General features: G+C 33.1%; 1 protein-coding gene across 1 annotated transcript; it reads left to right on the top strand.

Moving 5' to 3' along the window:
- Positions 1 to 17,190: 17,190 nt before the first annotated feature.
- Positions 17,191 to 18,480, top strand: LOC108486368 (transcription factor CPC). The gene is made up of 3 exons (XM_017790400.2): positions 17,191 to 17,398; positions 17,573 to 17,660; positions 18,147 to 18,480. The coding sequence occupies exons 1-3, from the start codon at positions 17,347 to 17,349 to the stop codon at positions 18,256 to 18,258; spliced, it is 252 nt and encodes an 83-aa protein (XP_017645889.1). The 5' UTR covers positions 17,191 to 17,346; the 3' UTR covers positions 18,259 to 18,480.
- The last annotated feature ends 1,097 nt before the right edge of the window (positions 18,481 to 19,577 follow it).

Raw genomic sequence — 19,577 nt, 5'->3', positions numbered from 1 at the left:
GTATTAGTAAACGAACTTAAACATGTCCTTAATCTAATCGAAAATGAGCAAACTAAAAGACTAATATGTCTTTTATCAATTCCAATTGAGGAGATACTTTATCTTGGGCATCGAAACAAATGACTCCCTAAAGATAGAGACATAGATTTGACTGACTGGGTTCACAGTACATCAGACAGGACCCAAGTGAATAGATCCTGAATTTGTTTATGAACTTATTCACTTGTGACATTCATAGTGTGGCATACCTAAACCCTAAGTAGATGACGGACTATATATGCATGACTCATACACTTTAATGTAAGTAAAAGCCTGAATTTGAATAGATAAGGAACCGAAAGCTGGTGTATTAGATATACGACTTTTGTAGTATGTAGCGTCATTCACAATAGTGAAATTCATAGATCGAGAAATTGGTAAATGATATCCTCTCATTGGCATTACATGGTTGATGAAAAGTAAACGTGGCCATGGGTCGTTCATCTTTGTGATGAATAACTTGATCGCTATTTGATAATGATTGACTTTTCATGAAGAAAGATGTAATGGTTATAAAGAGATAAAATAGGATTATATTGGGAGATAAGATATTATCCCAAAGGGATCAAGTATATCCTATGAGAGTATGATGGTCGCTAAACTAACTAAAAATTCGACTTAAGGCAAGCGCACCTATCGAATAGTAGCATAGTTATGGTGAGACCGAAAATATCGTATCCACGAGGACTAAAAGTACTAGTAATTACTCTCTTCTTATTATCTAGGCTAAAAATTAAGAGAATGTTTACCTAAAACTAATTATCTAATTAGCTAAGATTACGACAGAGATTAAGGTTGGAAAATACTTTTGAAAAATCGATTGAGAAGACAATACCTAAGAGGGAATCCACCTAGACTTCACTTATTGCCTTTGAATTAGACAATTTATTCACTTGACTTATTCCGTAGAAATCCCTAATTTATGTTAATATCCCTTTCGAGACTAAAAACAACTAACTCTAGGTTGATTAATTGAAATCTCTTTCTAATTAAAACCCATATAGTCACATTAACTCGATCTATGGATTCCCTTATTTGATTTGACTTTAATCCGGCAGATTTATGTCATCCTATCTCTAGGACTGCATGCAACTCCGCTTAATTATGAATGATCTACTCTTAAACAGGGACTTTTCCTCCACTGAATAAGCACATCAAAAACCTGAATTAATATCCTAGAATACTAAAGCAAGGATTAAAACTCACAATTAAGAATAAGAACAAATATTTATCATATAAATCAAAAAGTAATAAGATTCGTCTTAGGCTTCATCTCCCTTAGGTATTTAGGGAGTTTAGTTCATGATAATAATGGAAAACATCTCAAAGTATGGAAAACAACAAAACATAAAGAAACCCAAAGAACTTTTAGGAAATTGGATGGAAACCTTCAGTCTTATGTAGATCCTACCTCCGAGGTGATTCCGATGGCTGTTCTTGAGTACTTCCCTGCCTTCTACTCTCCGTCTCCCCTCTAATCCTATTCTAAGGTGTTTATATGGACTTTCGAATGCCTAAAATAGCCCAAAATTAGCCTTTTTCGAGTAGAACTAGACTTGGGCTCGACAGGGACACGACCGTGTGCCACGCTCGTGTGAAGGTGCTCAAGCCGTGTGCAATTCTAACTTGGATTAATGTCGACACGACCATGAAACACGGGCATGTCGTCTACCCATGTGTCACACACGGGCATGTGGATAACCTGTGTGGAAGTGCCTAGGCTGTGTGCAACACTAATTTAGGGCCCAATTTATCCATTTTTTCCCGTAACTTGCTCTTTTTGCTATCCTAGGCTTTCTTGAGTATAAAACATGAAATCAGAGGGTTAGATGAAACCAAGGAAAAATCATCCATAAATATGCGAAGCATGGGGTAGAAATATGTATATATTATGGTTTATCAGTGTAACACACTTATGACAAGGTTATTGGACGAGCACTGAGTAGATGCTTTCGTAATGGCATGTTGTTAGGGATAACATAGTCACAATACTATAGTGGAATGATTTTGTGACTAAATGAGTTTATAATTACTAGGTGAAAAGTCAAAACTTAATTATAAATCATTTAAGCACTAATTACATATGTCCAATCGATTCCTCCGCTAGCTCGTTGAAACCAGAAATGAATTGTGTGTTTGAATCAAAATGAACAGAATAAATAGAAATAGAAAAATGGAAAACATTCAAAAATTATTATGGTTCTCTCTGAAATGGAGAAATTGAATTATTTGGAAATGAATATAGGTTTCTCAAAAAATGGAAATGAAAATGAGAAATGATCCATTTGCAAATTTATGTGGATTACTTAGAAATGATTGGAAGAATAAGTTTATGTTTTTTAGTAGTTTTAAAACCCAAAAAAATATAAAATAAAACATTCGGTCATAGTGAAGAAATTGAGTTGTGAAATATCAAATATTTTTTCTTGTAAATTTTACCAAGGGTAAAATCATCATAATTTTACCAAGGGTAGAAAATTATTTAATTGGAAAATTAATGTTTATTTTGGAAAATAGAAAATTATGTATTGGGTTGAATTAAATTATAAAGCATTAAGTTAAAAGTATAGAAAATATGTATAGTTGGACTAGGAATTTATTTTTCTATTTGAAATAAACCTCTATAATTCAACAAGGCTATTTAAAATAAATTGAAGATATTGTTACGCTGCCAAAAAGTAGAGAGAGTTTATTCTTAACTATTATATATATTTCTAAAATAACAGTTCTACCGGCTTCTAATTTGAAGAGAGAATTCTCATTTTCACCCCAAAAGAAAAGAAAAACTTTTCTAATTATCTGTTTTGATTCAATTGGTTCGAGCCCGCACTCGACACAATTTGTGGTACAAGAATATTGGAGAAGATCGTTTGGTTGAAAGCTTGAAAACATCAAGGATCTGTTTACCCGAAAACATAGGTACGATTTCAGTTCAAGGTTTATTGCCATAAATATTACAAATTGGGTCAGTTTTCAAAATTTTAATTTTCCACTGTGTAAGATAATCGTTTTCAAACCAGATTTTTTCCAACAGATAATGCCACTAAAGTAAACATTGCTCCAATTTATTTTACTAATGTTGCTCTGTTATGGTGGCGCCGTAGGTCCACGGATGAGAAACGAGGTGGTACCACTATTAGTACTTTGCTGGAGTTCTAGAATGAATTTAGGAAGTAGTTTTACCCACAACATGCAAGGAGAAGGCTCAATCTAAGTTGTGTCAACTTACACAATAAGACATTGCTCAAGAGTATGTTCGGGATTTTGTTGAGTTGTTAATCCAACTCCCAGATTTGAATGAGAATGAGCCATTCTACTGGTTCAAGGATGGGTTGAAGCCTTGGGTGAAGCAAAATTTGCATCAACTCAAGGTTAAAGTGCTTACCAAAGCTATTACTAAGGCGGAGTCCTTTTTCGAGCTTGGTCAGAGGAAAGACAAGTTCGAGTCTTCTAAGCCCAAAGATATGGGAAATTGTGGGGGGAAACCATTAGGACTAATGGGACAGAAATGGCAACAATTCAATGGTAATAATGGTTGCAATGGAAAAAGAAAACCCAACAACTATCTGATGAACAAAGAGAATGAAAATAACCAATACAATGCTTCTTATGTAGTGGTTCACATAGAGTGCGAGACTGCCCACATCGATTGATGCTATTTGCAATTGTTAAAGAAGATGAAGTAAAGCCTGATGAGGAAAATGTGTTAAGGCTTGGATCAATGATACTAAAATTTTCTAAAGAGAAAAGGGATCATGTAAAACCCCCAACCTATTTTCGGCATCGGAATAGGATTACGGAGCATTACATGTCACTACAATTTATATCACAAATCATATAAAATTAATCATTATAAAAATCAGTAATTTATCCTATTGACTCTTAAACGGACATTGAGGGCCCAATGAAGATATTAGAAATAAATCGGAATCTATTCGGATGCTTATAAAATTTTTCATAAAATTTTCAAAATTCCCCTAAATGAACAGTACCATACACCCGTGTGATTTTGAGACACGCCCGTGTGTCTATATGACATGCCCGTGTTATCACCCCATGTGACCCACAAGGCTAGGACACGCCTGTGTCCTCTACCTGTGTACTTCTCTGACTTGTCGCTCATGAACAAACTAGTTTTACACGGCCAAGACACACACCCGTGTGCTTAACTTGTGTGGATTTATTTTCAATTCGAGCCCAGTGCAGTTCTTACACGGCCAGACACATGCCCATGTACTGTGATCGTGTGCTTCACACGGCTGAGACACACACCCATGTACCAGGCTGTGTGGACTCAAAATGAACCTTATAGTTCAAGTTTACCAACCCTGTAAACTTCAGTAATAAGAAAATTTTAAATCCAATCTTTCAACCAATCCAAAACATGATTCAATGCATCCATTTCACATTATAATCATCAAAATGTTACGATCCAACTCGAGTGTATTAGTAAATGTTTAACATAAAACTTCCAGACAGTGTACTTTGGTACTAATTAAATCACTTCAAATTAGACTATATAAATGACCATATTGTAAACATAAACTTTGCATTCATGGGTTAACCATTATCATTCTTACACTAATAACATTCACATTCAAAATGGTTTCCAAAAGATAACCTAGGTACATGTCATTTCTCAAAATAAGATACATCACCAAGTATTTGAGTTCGGGCTTGGCTTGGATGCTAAGTTGTTAGTCGCTTTCGTATCTAACCTGTGCACGGAAACAAACCGTACACTGAGTATACACTCAGTAGTGTTTCTATAAACCAACACTTAAGAACAAATATTAACATAAAATGCATTTAAGCTATTAACTTCAAATCTAATAGTATTACTTGTATTCAAAATTCTTTCTCAATGAAACATTCAGTTCAATAATATGTCAATCAATAACAGTATAATTTCAGTACAGTAGCACAATCATTTAGTTGTCCAGTATAGTAAATTTACCCCTATTAACATAATTTGGACTTTGACGAATACACGGATCCAACCAACACATGAGTATGGAACAATGTGCCTCATCGGCTTTACCGAGGTAAACAGTAGCAGTATGGTACATAGTACCACATCGGATTAAACCGATGTAACAGAAATAGTACAACACATGAAGTTGCTCATCGACACAAAGTCGAAGTAACAGTACGACACTATTAGTGCCTTATCGACTCAAGGTCGAAGTATCCCTGTACACTTCCAATCCTATGGCATGCCAATTATATCCAACCGAGCCCGACACTATTAATAGGGTATTCATTTCACTTAAATTTTTAGATATCAGTCAATATACATTGCAATTCAAGTATTCACAACTCATTTCGATTCAATACAATAATAGCATTACTTACCTCTATATTACTTATTATATATATAATAAATGCAATAATAATTTTCAGTTTGGTTTAAAGAAATACAAACCGTAATTCTCGGTTTACTCTTCGTCAACCGTCTCTTTTCTTTCTTTGTCGATGTCTCTGGTACTATGTTAGCTACGGAAATTAAACAATTCATACTATTATTACAATAACAATTCACAATGAATAATTGAATTTCTATTCAATTTAAACCTCAATTTTCAATTTAATTCTAATTAACACTTTTACTTTTATCACTCAATTCATACTGCATTACCATTCAATTTTCTATCATATTCACCTTAAACATTAAATGTTCATGGAAAAACCCTAATTTCAAATTTCTTAAAATTTAGTCCCTCAAACATAAAACTTATAGCTTCTTTTACAATTTAATCCTTTAATCAATTCTAACTTGAAATTTATTCAATTAAATCCCTAATTCAACAATTTGTTCAACATAACCCATATCTAAAAATCATCTAACTTTCAAAATCTCCACTTACATCAAGTAATATTTGTCTCTAGGACTCCAAAAACATCAAAATTATAAAGAAAGGGACTTAATTGACTTACCAAATTAAACTTTAAGCTTCAAAACCCTAATTTTCACTTTTCTTTTTCTTTCCTTCTTTTTTTCTCTCTTTTTCGTTTCTTTCTATGTTCTTTTTCTTTGTTTATTTCCTTTATTTCTTTATTTCTTTTATTATATTATATTATATTAATATATTATTATATTATATTCTTAAATACTAAGTATATAATATATGTATATTATACATACACATGGAATAATATTTTTCATACATTTGGCATTATTCTCTTTTATGGGTTATTTAATAATTTAGTCCCTTCACTTTTCATAGTCTATAATTAAACTTTTACACTATATTCAATCTAGTCCTTACACTAAATTAACCTTAATTCAAGCTAATTCACTTAACTAAAATCTAATTAATCACTCAACTAGCTTTGTAAATATTTCTAATAAATATTTACAAACCTGATTTTCTGAAATAGTAAGCCAAAAACACGGTTTTCTATACCCGTAAATTTCAGGTCATTACAGATCATAAGTAGAAATGGTTGATGTTTGTGGATATTAACATCGTAGGTCAAAGGAGGAGTGCCCTTGTTGATACAGAGGAATCTAACGTATTTTTATCGAAAAAAGTGGCGAGTAAACTTAGTCTCTCGATTAGCAAATCAACTAAGAGAATCAAGGCAGTTTATTCCAAAAAGGTCCCAATTGTAGAAGTAGCATAAGGAGTTGAGCTACAAATCGATGAATGGTAAGGCAAGGATGATTTCAAGCTAATTCACTTCAATGATTACATTTTTATGCTGGGCTTGAATTTATTTGATCGGATTAGTGCTCTTTTGGTTCCTTTTTCCATTTGAATTTGTGCCTTGGATACTTATTAACGATAATGGGTAGTGCCAGTGAGTCGTAATAAGAAAGATAAAACCAAGGTATTGTCTGCAATCCGGCTATCCGAGGATGTTCATCATGGCAAGAACATTGACTTGGTGGATTAAAGTGTTAAAGAGAGCTCTTTAGAATTTTTAAAGGTATAACAAACCAATACGAAGCCTGTTGAGTCATCAATGGGGCTACCACCTATAAGAGAAGTAGGTTGTGCATTAGAATTTGGGGGAAAAAGTAGTTATGCAAATTGGGCAGTTGGAACGAGTAAATGTAAACGAGTGAGGTACATATCAAACACTTATCTAGTGTTTTTAATTATGACTTACCATAGGCTTGGCAAAGATCAAACCCCGTGACCAATGCACATAGAGTGTCTCATGAAGATCAACCCACTTGAGTTGGCTCAATTTGTGGAACATGTAGAGAAGCCCATCAACTTGAAGCCTTGGTGACCCAATGAAGCACTGAAGGAAAATTAGGGCTACCTTGGTAAATATGGAAAGTAATCTTAACATATTTGTAATCTGATAAGATTTGATTTTATAATCTTAGGGGATCATGTAAATCCCTTAAGAATCTTAATTGTAGATAAGTTTTAATCTCAATCGTTGATGTTAAGCAAATCATACAATTAGATCTGGGGAGCTCAACTATTAATAGGCCTTCCCCATCATTTGTATTTATTCTGTTCATTACTTCATTCTTGAGTAGTAGAATACTTTGAGAGCATTTACTTAAACACCTTGTTAGCATTGTTTTCTTGTGGCTTTTTCTGCTCTCTCATTGCTTCTTTATCTTTAAGTTGTTTCCACTTTATTTTTTGTGCCTTTGAGAATTTTTATTGTGAACTTTCACTTTGCAAGAGTTAGGTTGACTTAGGCGTATTTAAACTCAAGAAGTAGCCTAAGGCCTCACGGACTGCAAGACTAAAGTTCTAGCCCAGTACATATACATATACTTGTATTTCATGTTTTCCCAATATATCACACTTATAAAATTCATATAACTGGAGCTCATTAGGCCTCCATTCAACATCATATACTTTTCCATTTTCAAATCACATCACATATCACTTATAAAATTTATCGAGTAATTTTTCAGTTTACATATTGACTTAATTTGTATGCTCATTTATAAAAGTGCCTAAGCACTTAATATTCTCACATGATTTTCCTATACACATATAAACATAATGCACTTTTCATTCCCATTTCTCTTTAAAGATTCTTTCTTTTTTTTGTATTGAATTACCGTTTTAACTTTTATAGCAAACAAAATTCACTTGTTCTATCTCATGTTATTTCTCTAGCTTAATTTACCAACTAAGCTAAATTTCGTACATTTCACTGTTTCTATCCAATTACCAAATTTTGTTTAATTACTCATAATCACCTTTTCAATGTTCAGACCAATAAATAATTTATTTATCATTATAAAAATTTTCAAAAATGTTTTGTTATAGGGAAGCTAAGAGAATACATGATACTTACCTTTTAATGACAATAGTTCCAAAATAAAGCTTCCTCGTGAATTTCCAACACTTTATTCCACCCAATAATCCATTCAAAATCTTCTTCTCCATCATTCGACATTCCTCAACACCAATACTCTAAACAAAACGTTAATATATTCTTTCAAATAACTTTCTCATGCTAAAATTCCAAATATAAAATATGGAGATAATGGAAATCCACTTTCTTACCTTTCACGGTGTTCTCCCTCTAGCCATGACTTTCTCTCTCTAATCTTATAAACCCTAGGTTTTGAAAGATGGGATGAAAGATCAAAATGAGCTTAGAAGTGGATTTTCTACTTGATTTTAGTGAGAAATCCAAGTTCAAACTTGAGGTTTTAGTTAGATTTGATGAGAAAAATAAGAGAGAAAGGAAAAGGAAATTGATACAACAACCATGCAGAGAAGATGTCAAATTTCCATCTTTTCTCTCTTGTATCACTTTTTTTTAATTCAAGTCAACAAGTCAAAGCTTTTTAAAAAATCATCCCATGTGTGGTCCATATTTCATCTAACCATGTAAAATGATAAAGATCCCTTTATGTGGGAAAATAACACTTTAGTCCTTTTTTTATCTCATCACTATTCTTTATTCCATTCAAGGCACTTTATCCTTTAAAAAACCTATTAATTTATGATTTTCAACCATAATTACTATTTATCCAAGCACAAATTTTCGTTTAGGGCCTTTCTTATTAAAAATGGAAATTTTACAATTTAGTCTTTGAATTCTTATAATCATCTAATTCAGTCCCAAATTACACTATTGTCCTTAACTTTTTTTTAATTTAAAATTTAATCCTTTTTCCACATTTTCGTATCTAAATTTTACTTTATTGATTTATAAAAAAATCCGTATAATTCCTTTTTAGAAATTCTTTTTATTGTCTCATTATTGAATTTTTCTCGAAAATTTACTATAGAGGTTCCTAGAATAGAACCACTTATTGTACCAAAAAAATTGAGGCGTTACAATGGCCATTTAGGAGAGTCTTCCTAAAACAAAAAGTTGTGTTATTGAATTTAATAGTTACGTTCAAAAGGTTGGATTGAAATGATTTCTTGAAACAAAAAGTGCGACTTGAAAAGTGATGTTGTTTTAAGAGTCACTTAGGCATCTATTAGTGCATTATAAATAGAAAATAAGGTCAAAAAATTGAAAATGTAATTCATGCCATCCAATTTGTGAGTGAAATATTTTTAATTAAAATATTATTCTTTCCTTTTCATGATATATATTTAACTTTAGATATGAAATTATTTGTTTACTCAACTCATGATATTAGTAATTAGCATTTTGATTCTATAGATGAGACATTATTTTAAGTGTATTGACTGTTAAAATGAAAGTTTGTAGATGATCATATAATATGAATCATCTTGATTGGTTGAAAATATTATAATCTAAATAGGTTTAATATATGATTACATATTTTTCAAATCTATATTATAAAGGTTGAACTAAAAGTGGTTTTGAGTAGAAATGAAATAAGTCATATGCAAAATGCAAGGTTAATTTTTCTAGCCAAGGTAGCATAGTGAAAAATATTAGTAGCGATCACAAAATCACTATTTTTGTATGAAATCTTCTAGTGAAAATGTGGGCATGATAATCATATATTTGAAAATTGAGATCATATTGTGCATGTTTATGATAGTGTAGATGATATATTTTTAAATATATATTTTGGATATGATGTAACATCCTGATTTTCGGGTTTTTTCGCGATTCTCGATATTTTGGTAAAGTTTTTAAAATTTGGTATTTGGTTGTGAAATTCATAATTTGAGTATGTAAATGGGCTTATGGAAGGCCCATGTGTTGGCCAAAACCCGGTAGAAATTTTTGAATTTTGGACTTTAAGAAGTTAGGGGCCTTGGATAGGCGGTCTTATTAAAATTTGTGGGTAAAATGTATCACAAAAGAGACTCTAGTAAAGTGGCTAAGTGACACCACTAGGGAGCTATAAAGGTGGCGTGTAAGTGGTTGGGGGAAGACCTGGGATCGATTCCCTGTGATGGCAAATATGATACTAATTTTTATGCTTTGAGCATGCAGAAGTTGTAGTTGAATGAAACTCTGTGGAAGAGAGCTTGAAACAGTCAAATGCATGGATTAAGGAGGGATAAGGGGAGGGGATAGAGTTAGCCGATTTGAGGGGATTAGAGAGGGGATTTCGGCAGGGGGGTTTTAGTTAGGGATTTTCAGCACTTGGGTACTTGTTGTGCCATTTTCTTCTTTGTAACCATAGGATTAGTCTTCTTTTTTCTTCTTTCTTCTTCCCTAGCCGAATCTACCACCCTTCCTTTCATCTTTTCTTCCTTTTCCTTCTTCCAAACCAGCCCACTACTTCCCTCCATTCATCTATTGTTTCTTTCCCCTACCTCCACTTCTGCCGAAATACCGCAAAAGCCGAAATCTGTGAAGCTAGGTGGTGTCGATTCTTTGTTGACCAGCAACCCTCTTTTTATTTTCACTCTTTGGTGGTCAATTCCCTTATCTTCTAGGCTTAAACGGATTCAAGAAGAGAGACTGTGGTAAGTGTTCGTACTCTAAAGCGATTTTAATAGTAACTGTTTACAAAAGCTGAAGCCCCTATAGTTTAGGGAGGTGGTCGAATGTGGTATAGGCCTTGTTGGGTTCTTCTTTTGATCTTTTTATGGTTTGTATAGTAGAAGAGTAGCAAGGTGGAGTGTCGACTTGGATTAGATCGAATCATCGGAGTGACTAAATCTAGTCACCAACTTCGGCAAAGGTATGGATTCTAAGGCCATTATGGATGGTGGCCGAATGTGTAAGTGTTGATAATAGATGGTTCTCGTTTTGGTTTAATTATTGTAAGCTGATCCATAAGCGGTTGGTTATAGGAGAAATCGTGTAGGAGATCTCGTCGAGGAATATCGCAAATCAGGTGTGTAACGAACCTTCTTTCGTAGCTTAAATCGATAAATGTCGAAAAGCCGAAATGCTGAAATTCTGGCATTTTGAGGACTTGTGAGCAAGTGAACTCTCATTGGTTAGTTAGATTCTCTAAGTTTATGATAGGGAACGTTGGAAAAGGTAAGAGCACGATTTTTTTTCATCACGGTAAGTTGGGCCTCGAGGGGTTGAAATCGGGCCCAATGGGCTTACGGGCCCATTTGGGTAAATTTGGTAGGAAATAAAATCCTATTAAATTGCGTGTTAAGACTGGTAATACCATTATGGAATATAGGCTAAACGGGCCTAGATGACTAAATCGGCTATGTAGGGCCTATTAGAGGTTTTAGGCCCAATAACTCGGTTTCGCTAAAAATGGGCCAGAATCGCTGTTTAAACACATAAATTGTTAGTAACTGTTAATGAACATGAAAAACCCTAATATTTGGTAAAATTATGAAATTACCTTTATAATATGAAAATGACTGTTTTGCCCCTAGGTAAAAATAACCATTATACCCCCAAGGTTTAATTATAAATTTGATACATGGGATTTTGATATACATGATTGATATGATATGCACATGATATGTATTATATGCACATGATGTATTCATAAATGCATTGGTTGGGTTTTTATATGGATGGAGGAAGTGCAAAAGGACTTATGCCCCAGTTTACCAAAAAGGGCTTATGCCCCAGTTTACCGAAAAGGGCTTTTGCCTAAGTTATTAAAAGAGGCTAGGGCTCCAGTTATATGATAAAGCAGCTATGCTGCCAGTGGAGAGTTTTGGCTGGGTGGGTTAAGTTATTCCCCACATGGAGAGCTTGGTTGGTACGGGTGGAGAGTAGCGGATGGTGGGTCGAGTAGTCTCCCAAATGGGCTTGCATTCTTTCATTGGCATTACATGTGATATTGAAATGGGCCTATGGGCCATACTGTTTACAGTAAAGGCTTCGGCCCAGTAATATGAAATATGAAAAGGCTTCGGCCCAGTGTTATGAAATATGAAATATGAAAAGGCTTTGGCCCAGTATATGCTGAGATGGAATTTGGGCTTAGGCCTAGCAGGCTGATATTGTTTTGGGCTCTGAAAGGGGCTTGTTGCACACTGAGTTTCCAAACTCACCCCCTTTCCCTAACCTTACAGGTGGGCCTTAATATGGGGACTTAGAGCCGGAGGGGATTTAGAGTGGCCACGGTGATCGCTTTTGGGCTTTTAAAATAAATGACTGGTTTTTTTAGGTTACTTCAATTATTATTTATTTATGGATTGTAATAAGGCCATTTTAACTTTATTTTTCTGGGTTTATTTTATTTATTTTTGTTTTTTATAACTTTAAACTGGTTGATAATAATTCAAATGGGCTAGACTTAGGACGCGTTTTTAAAACGATACTTGTTTTCAAAATAACACAACGTCACGATTAATCGATTTATCAAAGTAAATTTCAACTCGATATAACCAAGTGTGGCAATGGTTGTGGGCATGTCTAGGATTGGATCCAATCGAAGAGCTTGGTACTTAAGTAGCCTTCATGGCTCACTTCCTCTGTCACGGATTCCTACCTGGTGCCCAGCTTCCATTCACTTTGTTAGCTTAACAAAAGTCGATTTTTAAACACTAAAACGAATCATGGATTTTTAGACTTCTATGTGGCACGTCAGATTCAGCCATAACGTCTGGGCCGGGTTTGGGGTGTTACATAGGATCTATAATCTCATGGTTCTATAATTTGAGATATAGTAAAATACAGTTTAGAAGTCATGAATCAAAGATCTCCTGAATAAGATAATTTGAAAATATGACGTAATTTTATATGTCAGATTAGGCTCTCTATCACACTTAAAGAGCTTATTCTTGAGTAATTTAGATGTTTTTTTTTTGTACTTTTTTTGAGTTTTAGATTTTCTTAGTAATAAGTGATTTTATCCATTTTATGCCCTTTTTGATACCCAAGTTGGCCAATTGATCCAAAGGGAAACTAATAATTTGATTAAGTGTTGTAGGGAGTTGATAATGACTCAATCTCAAAGGAAACATCACTTAGAAGGAGGTATTGTGATATTGAAGCATGGAATTAAGGCCAACTACAGTGATATCGCGATACTAGAAATGGGTATCGCAATACTGAGACCCCCAAGACTCCCCATTTCAAGACTGTTATGGATATCGTGATACCATTTTCGTACAAAGACAAAAATGATTGTAAGTGTAGTTCTTGTCCAACATCACACCCAATCAAAATTAAACGATTAGGAGCATTTTTATCCAAATTTCGGGCTTGTAATTATTTGTTTAAAGCCACTTTTGGCTAAGAAAAGAAAGGGGGCTGCTTTATTTTTGTTCTTTCATCTTTTTATCTTAGGTTTAGAGTTGTCTTCTTCATTTTTTACTGTTATTAGATATAGCTTTAGGGTGTTAGCTATTAGTTAGTTAGTTTTACTTTAGCTAGGTGTTATTTACCTTTATGTACTTGGACTTTGCATTGTATTTTCATTTTCATCCCAAGCTTTTAATATAGCTCAATCCTATTTTCAATTTCTTAGATAAAAAATTGATCTTTAGTGTTCTTGTGCATTATCTTTGGTACCACTGTCATCTACATCAAGCATCTTTCAAGAAAACCTTAAGCTTTTTTAACCCTATTTATTGTACTTAATTTAATGCATGCTTTGGGTGTTTATTTGATTTTTTTTTGTTTAGAAATAAGGATGAGTAGCTAAATTTATGGTGGTTGGTTGATGGAAATGTTAGCTAGTTAATTTTTGGTACAGGGATTAAATCGTGAAAATTAGACTAAATCGAATAGACTTCAAAACTTAGGATTGATGACCCTAAGGGAAAATTTAGATAAGTGAGACTGAGAGAAGATCTTATTTAGCACCAGTTTGATAGTCTCAGATTAGTTTAATGGGGTCGAAAGATAAACCAGACTAATTTTTCTAAATTTGTAAAACGGAGAATAAGAGGTAAAATTAAGCCAAATTAGGAGTTTAGTGATTTAGATCCCTAATGCAAAGGTTAATTAGCAACATAGAAGTCAACCAATCACTGTTTGTCATTTAATTGATATTCGCTTAACTTTTTCTATTTTGCAATTTATAGTCCTTTTCAGTGTTAAGTAGTTAATTTGATTAATTAACCCCCAAATTATGTATTATCGTAATATACAAATTAGTGAGTAGCTAGCAAGACTCCATAATTTCATGTTTATCGAGTAGGAATTAGTAAATCATTGACTCTCTAACCGTCGCCAAACATACGAACGTTTGACTATAAAAACACTACACCAAAAATATATTAAATTAAAACAGTGGTGCCCGCAAGTATACATGTAAAATTGTAATATAGTATTTGTATCACAACGGAACACAGGGAAGTATTCCAATGATCGTACCCAAGGGATGATATATTAAATCTATGCAAAATCTCTTTACAATAATAAGTCTAGATAGTAGTAATTAAATTCTATATTACGATAGATCATAAAAGGGATGAAACACAGGAATTAAATAACTAAAATAAATAAATGATAAAATAGATAAACGATTAAACCAATTAAATCAATTAGGAAGAGTAAGAGGTTGTAATTAACTTTGGGTTAGGGTTTTTGGATGTGTCTAAGACGATTTATTTACATCAAACCCTTAAGGTTTTCCTTATAGGAGTATTGGCAACCTGAATTAGAGGTCTTCGACACATCTTAGGTCTTCGTATAAAGTTGATTGTGCAGATGAAAATAACCCCAGAATACTTGGGCACCACGTCAGCCCTATGTCGCGTCATGCAAGGCCTATGGCATGGTATGACATGTGTTTTGTAGGCTAGGAAGTCTTTTTCTTGCTTTCGCGGCTCAAGAAGCTTGTGCATCACTTGTCCCTTGTTCCTACGTCCATTGAACCTATAATTCATCATCCTACACACTCAAATCAACACATTAGAACTACCTAAGGCTCGTGTCGGCCTAAGAGGTTACAAACACTCACAAATGTGTTAAAAACACTTATTTTATTAAATTTTACTATGTAACAACTAAATACCGAAAATAAAATATTAAATACAAAAATGACTAGAAAACAAGCTCCTTAAGTGTAAAACTAGACCAAAATAACTACTACTATTGACGTCAAGCCACTCTCTTGGGTTCAATCCTTGGAATACTCGAAGTGTTCCACTGTACACTTACAAGTATTACAAATGATCTGTCACCCTTGTAGTAAAGTCGTTGTAGTTGTATTTGTATTAGTGTTGATTCTTAGACCTAGTGCACGCACGCCGGGGTGCGATCAGTGAACATGATTTTGATCATAGTCAAAAAATGACTAATAATGTTAATGATAAAGGTGTATAAACATGTGGTGTTATAGTAAACAAATTGGACAATTAATGGTCATCTAATATGACTATATTCTAAAAACATATGAAACACCTTTATATTGTTGGAAAAAAATCTAATTTGAAAACGGTTTTCTTGCACAACGGAAAATGGCAATTTTAAAAACTGACCCGATCCGTGATATTTATAGAAATAAACCCTAGACTGAAATCGTAGCTATTTTTTTAATAAACGAATCCTTGCCATTCCCAGTTTTCAATCAAATGATATTTTCCACTATTCTCGTACCACGAAATACTTCGAGTGTGGGTTCGAACCAATTGAATCAAAACACAAAACTAATGATCAAAATGCTCTTCCAAGTAAACGAAGGGTAAGAACCCACATTGGATGGTTCTAGATTAGTGGAAGGGAAATAACATGCTTTAAAAACTTTAGCTAACAAGCAATTTGGTTGAGTCAGAATTCGCCAGTATTGCTTACCCAACCCTCCTTTCGACTTCAGACAACATAACCTTTGCCAAGAGTTCCAATGAATTCCTTTAAGTGATTTAGAGTTCCTCCACCAAAATCGATTAAGAATATTTTTCAGATCACTACATAATGAGTTTTATCTCAGTTAACTTTTTTAGTCGAATTGTCTAATCCTATTTGGAAAAAATTCCTTAATCTATCCGAGTTTGACACATGTCAATGTTAGATATTAAAGGAAATAAATAATTTTTTTAAAAAAAGAACAAATAAAGAAAGAAATAAAATATTAAAAATGTAGTAAAATAAAATATTAAAAATGTAGTGTTTTCCATATCAAAGCTCTAGATCAAACTCTTCAATGCGTATTTCCTTGTTGCTGATATTCATTTTCTGGTTAACATTATTATTAGTCGACGTCCTTGAATGGACTGCTTTGGTTGAGTAACAAAAAGAACTGTTTAACATCGGAAGAGTTGCCAGAAAATTTATAGATGTTGCCGCCGCCGCCATCAAATTGTAAGAGGGATATGATGAAATGGAGAGGAGGGTAGAAGGTGAATCGATGGATCATGCATTCGTGGGTTGTTGAATACACCGTTACCACCAACAGCAACGGGGTATGCTTGGTGAAGCCAAGCCCTGTCACGGCGGTGCACATTCATATGACCCCCGAGGGCTTAAGCAAAGGGGGATGGGGTTTGAGACGGTAGCAACAAATTGAAACAAAATTATTTATTTTAAATATCTGGCATGGACACATTTCAAATCCGGATTGGTCAGAGAATTTTTTTCAGACAGAATTAGGCATTTGGACTAAAAAAATTAACCTAATTAAAGTTCTATCTATTTGAGAAAAAAAAAAGAGTAGATTCCTATATAAAAAATAAGTATAGTTTAGAGGTTAAAATGTGAATAATACCTTTTAAACAACAATAAAACAAACATATACGAGTTTTTAATTTTAGTTCTGAAATTAAAGATTGTACCTCAATGCTTACGAATTAAACAGGGACAACTACAAGTCAACGGAATTTAATTTCGTTTGTTTGGTAGGATCCGTCGTTCGTTGCCATTTGTCCCAAGGGAAGGCCCATTTATATAAAGTCCATAGAATATTTATACCACTTATCTTTGAGGAAACTATTAATTGCTCCTCTCATCCCCTGTACTTCAATCCTATTCACGTGTGCTTATCACCACTTCTACTTTGGAGTATTAGGTATCTTTTATTCTCTTCAAATTCTCAGCCTCCTTTTGCAAATTAAAGATATGGACGGACGTCGCCGGAAGCAACCAAAGACTAGTGGCTGCTGCTCTGAAGGTAGGTTATTTCCTTTTGTTTTTTATCGGCACAACAGCACCCATTTCCCTTGATTTTTGGGGTTCTTTTATTTCTTCTTAATTTATTGTTTTTGACTAGTCCATTTTCCATTGTTTTAAAACACTTGGGGTTGGTTAAGGTTAACTCTGTTTGGTCGTCTGAATGTTATGGCAGAGGTGAGCAGCATTGAGTGGGAATTCATAAACATGTCTGAACAAGAAGAGGATCTAATTTATAGAATGTACAAACTCGTTGGTGACAAGTAAGGAAATCTCAAATACATAGCTATCACTGGTTTCAGATATTTGAAACATTTTGTTTCTTTACATATGCTCTTATGATCATAAACAGGACACTATTGCAAGCAACTTGCAATTTAAATGATTGAGCAATTAATCGTGGGCACTGGGCATTAGTTAAGAATGCTTTGTCTGGTCATGTATTTTTTATTTATTTATTCCTAAACCAATAATATCAGACAATTGTTATTGTCCTATTGGTGAATATAGGAAATATAACAGAGCAGTGGCTCCATTATTCCATGGCTGCTATTCAACGTGGAAAATAAGTTCACTCGGAAAGTACAATAATATTTGTAGTATTTGTTTTTTTACTGTTTTGTTACATGAAACCCACTGGATTCAGTGTAGTCCTAATTAAAAAATGCATCTATTTTTGTTTCGAATGGAGTGGTGGTTGATTTTATTATTCCGAATAATTAAACCTAATACTTGAATTATTTACATAGGTGGGCCTTAATTGCTGGTAGGATTCCAGGTCGAAAAGCTGAAGAGATAGAAAGGTTTTGGATCATGAGACACGGAGAAGGATTCGCCAACAGACGAAGAGAGCTCAACTGAAGCAACACATCCTAATTAAAGAAGAATAGTAAGGCTTGCATTTGCATGCCTTTACTGTAGTATGCTGTATGTCACCAGGTGGTTCTTGTATTTTTTATGGAAATTAAGCTAGTAGTAGTTTTATTTTGGGTTTAATGCATTCAATCCTGCTTTCTCCATTGTATGAATTTATTCGAAAAGAAATTACCTTATTAATTTTATGGATTTAATTATCAATTTAAATTTATTTTGATGCAATATAAATATATAATTTTATGCATTATCAATATGTAAAATGATTAACAAGTAATTTGAAATGATGATGCATAAATTATACAAAATCAATAGTTATATATAGCAACTGTTGCAAATAAAATTGAGTAAGTAACTTAACAAAAGTCTCTAGATTAAACTCATAAATAAGATTTAAACTTAGAGAACTCAAAGTTATCAATACTTTTTCCAAATCCCATTTATATCATTCAACTAAAATCTTATATGTATAAATAAAATGAAAATCGGACAAAAAATAATAATAGAATAGCATATGAATTTTTTTAAAAATGAATAGTATAATTGATTAAAGCAAAAGTTTTAAGTTTTTAAGAATTTAAGTTTTAGCCTTATTATGTATAGTTGTAATATATAAGTCTTTAATTTTATCGTATGCATATGTCATATAGGAGTACAATTATTCAAATATATGTTTTGTATTTATAAATGTATTTTATTTATATAAATGATAATGCTTTAAAATATATATAAGCATGAAGATTGGAAAATCAGTCCCTTTCAATTATGATTTATTAACTTCTTTCCAGTTATGATTAATTAACTTGAAATCATCACCACTCATTGAATTGCAAGGGTATTAAAGCGATAGGTGACTGTGACACTCTATAATATAACATGATCAATGATTGAAAAGGCACGTGATCTCTTGAGCTTACCTCCCTTCATATTTCTGATTATGCGTACTTATTTAGGAATTTATTTAATTTTTATTTTTGCATTTTCATAAATTCTATTATATATAAAAAGGAAAATTCAGTTATAATTTTTTTGGATATAATGATAGAATAAGGAAAGAGATGAAAGAGGATGTGGTGGTGTCAATGGAGGTCGATTTATCCAATTGAGATGGAGAGTTAGAGATTATAGACAATGAGAGTGAAGGAAATATTTAGGTTGAATATTGAAGGTAAGTTGACAAAGTGAAAACAAATATATCTTCAGAGTTGATTCTTTTTTAATTGTTTTTGGGAATATTTATAGACAAGGTTCCATGCAAGATGGTGTTAAAGTGTTGATCCTACCATCAAATCATTATTACTAGATGT

The sequence above is a fragment of the Gossypium arboreum genome, chromosome 7, assembly GCF_025698485.1.
Source record: "Gossypium arboreum isolate Shixiya-1 chromosome 7, ASM2569848v2, whole genome shotgun sequence".
Taxonomy (NCBI): Eukaryota; Viridiplantae; Streptophyta; class Magnoliopsida; order Malvales; family Malvaceae; genus Gossypium; species Gossypium arboreum.
This window is presented reverse-complemented; position numbering and strand designations above follow the sequence as displayed.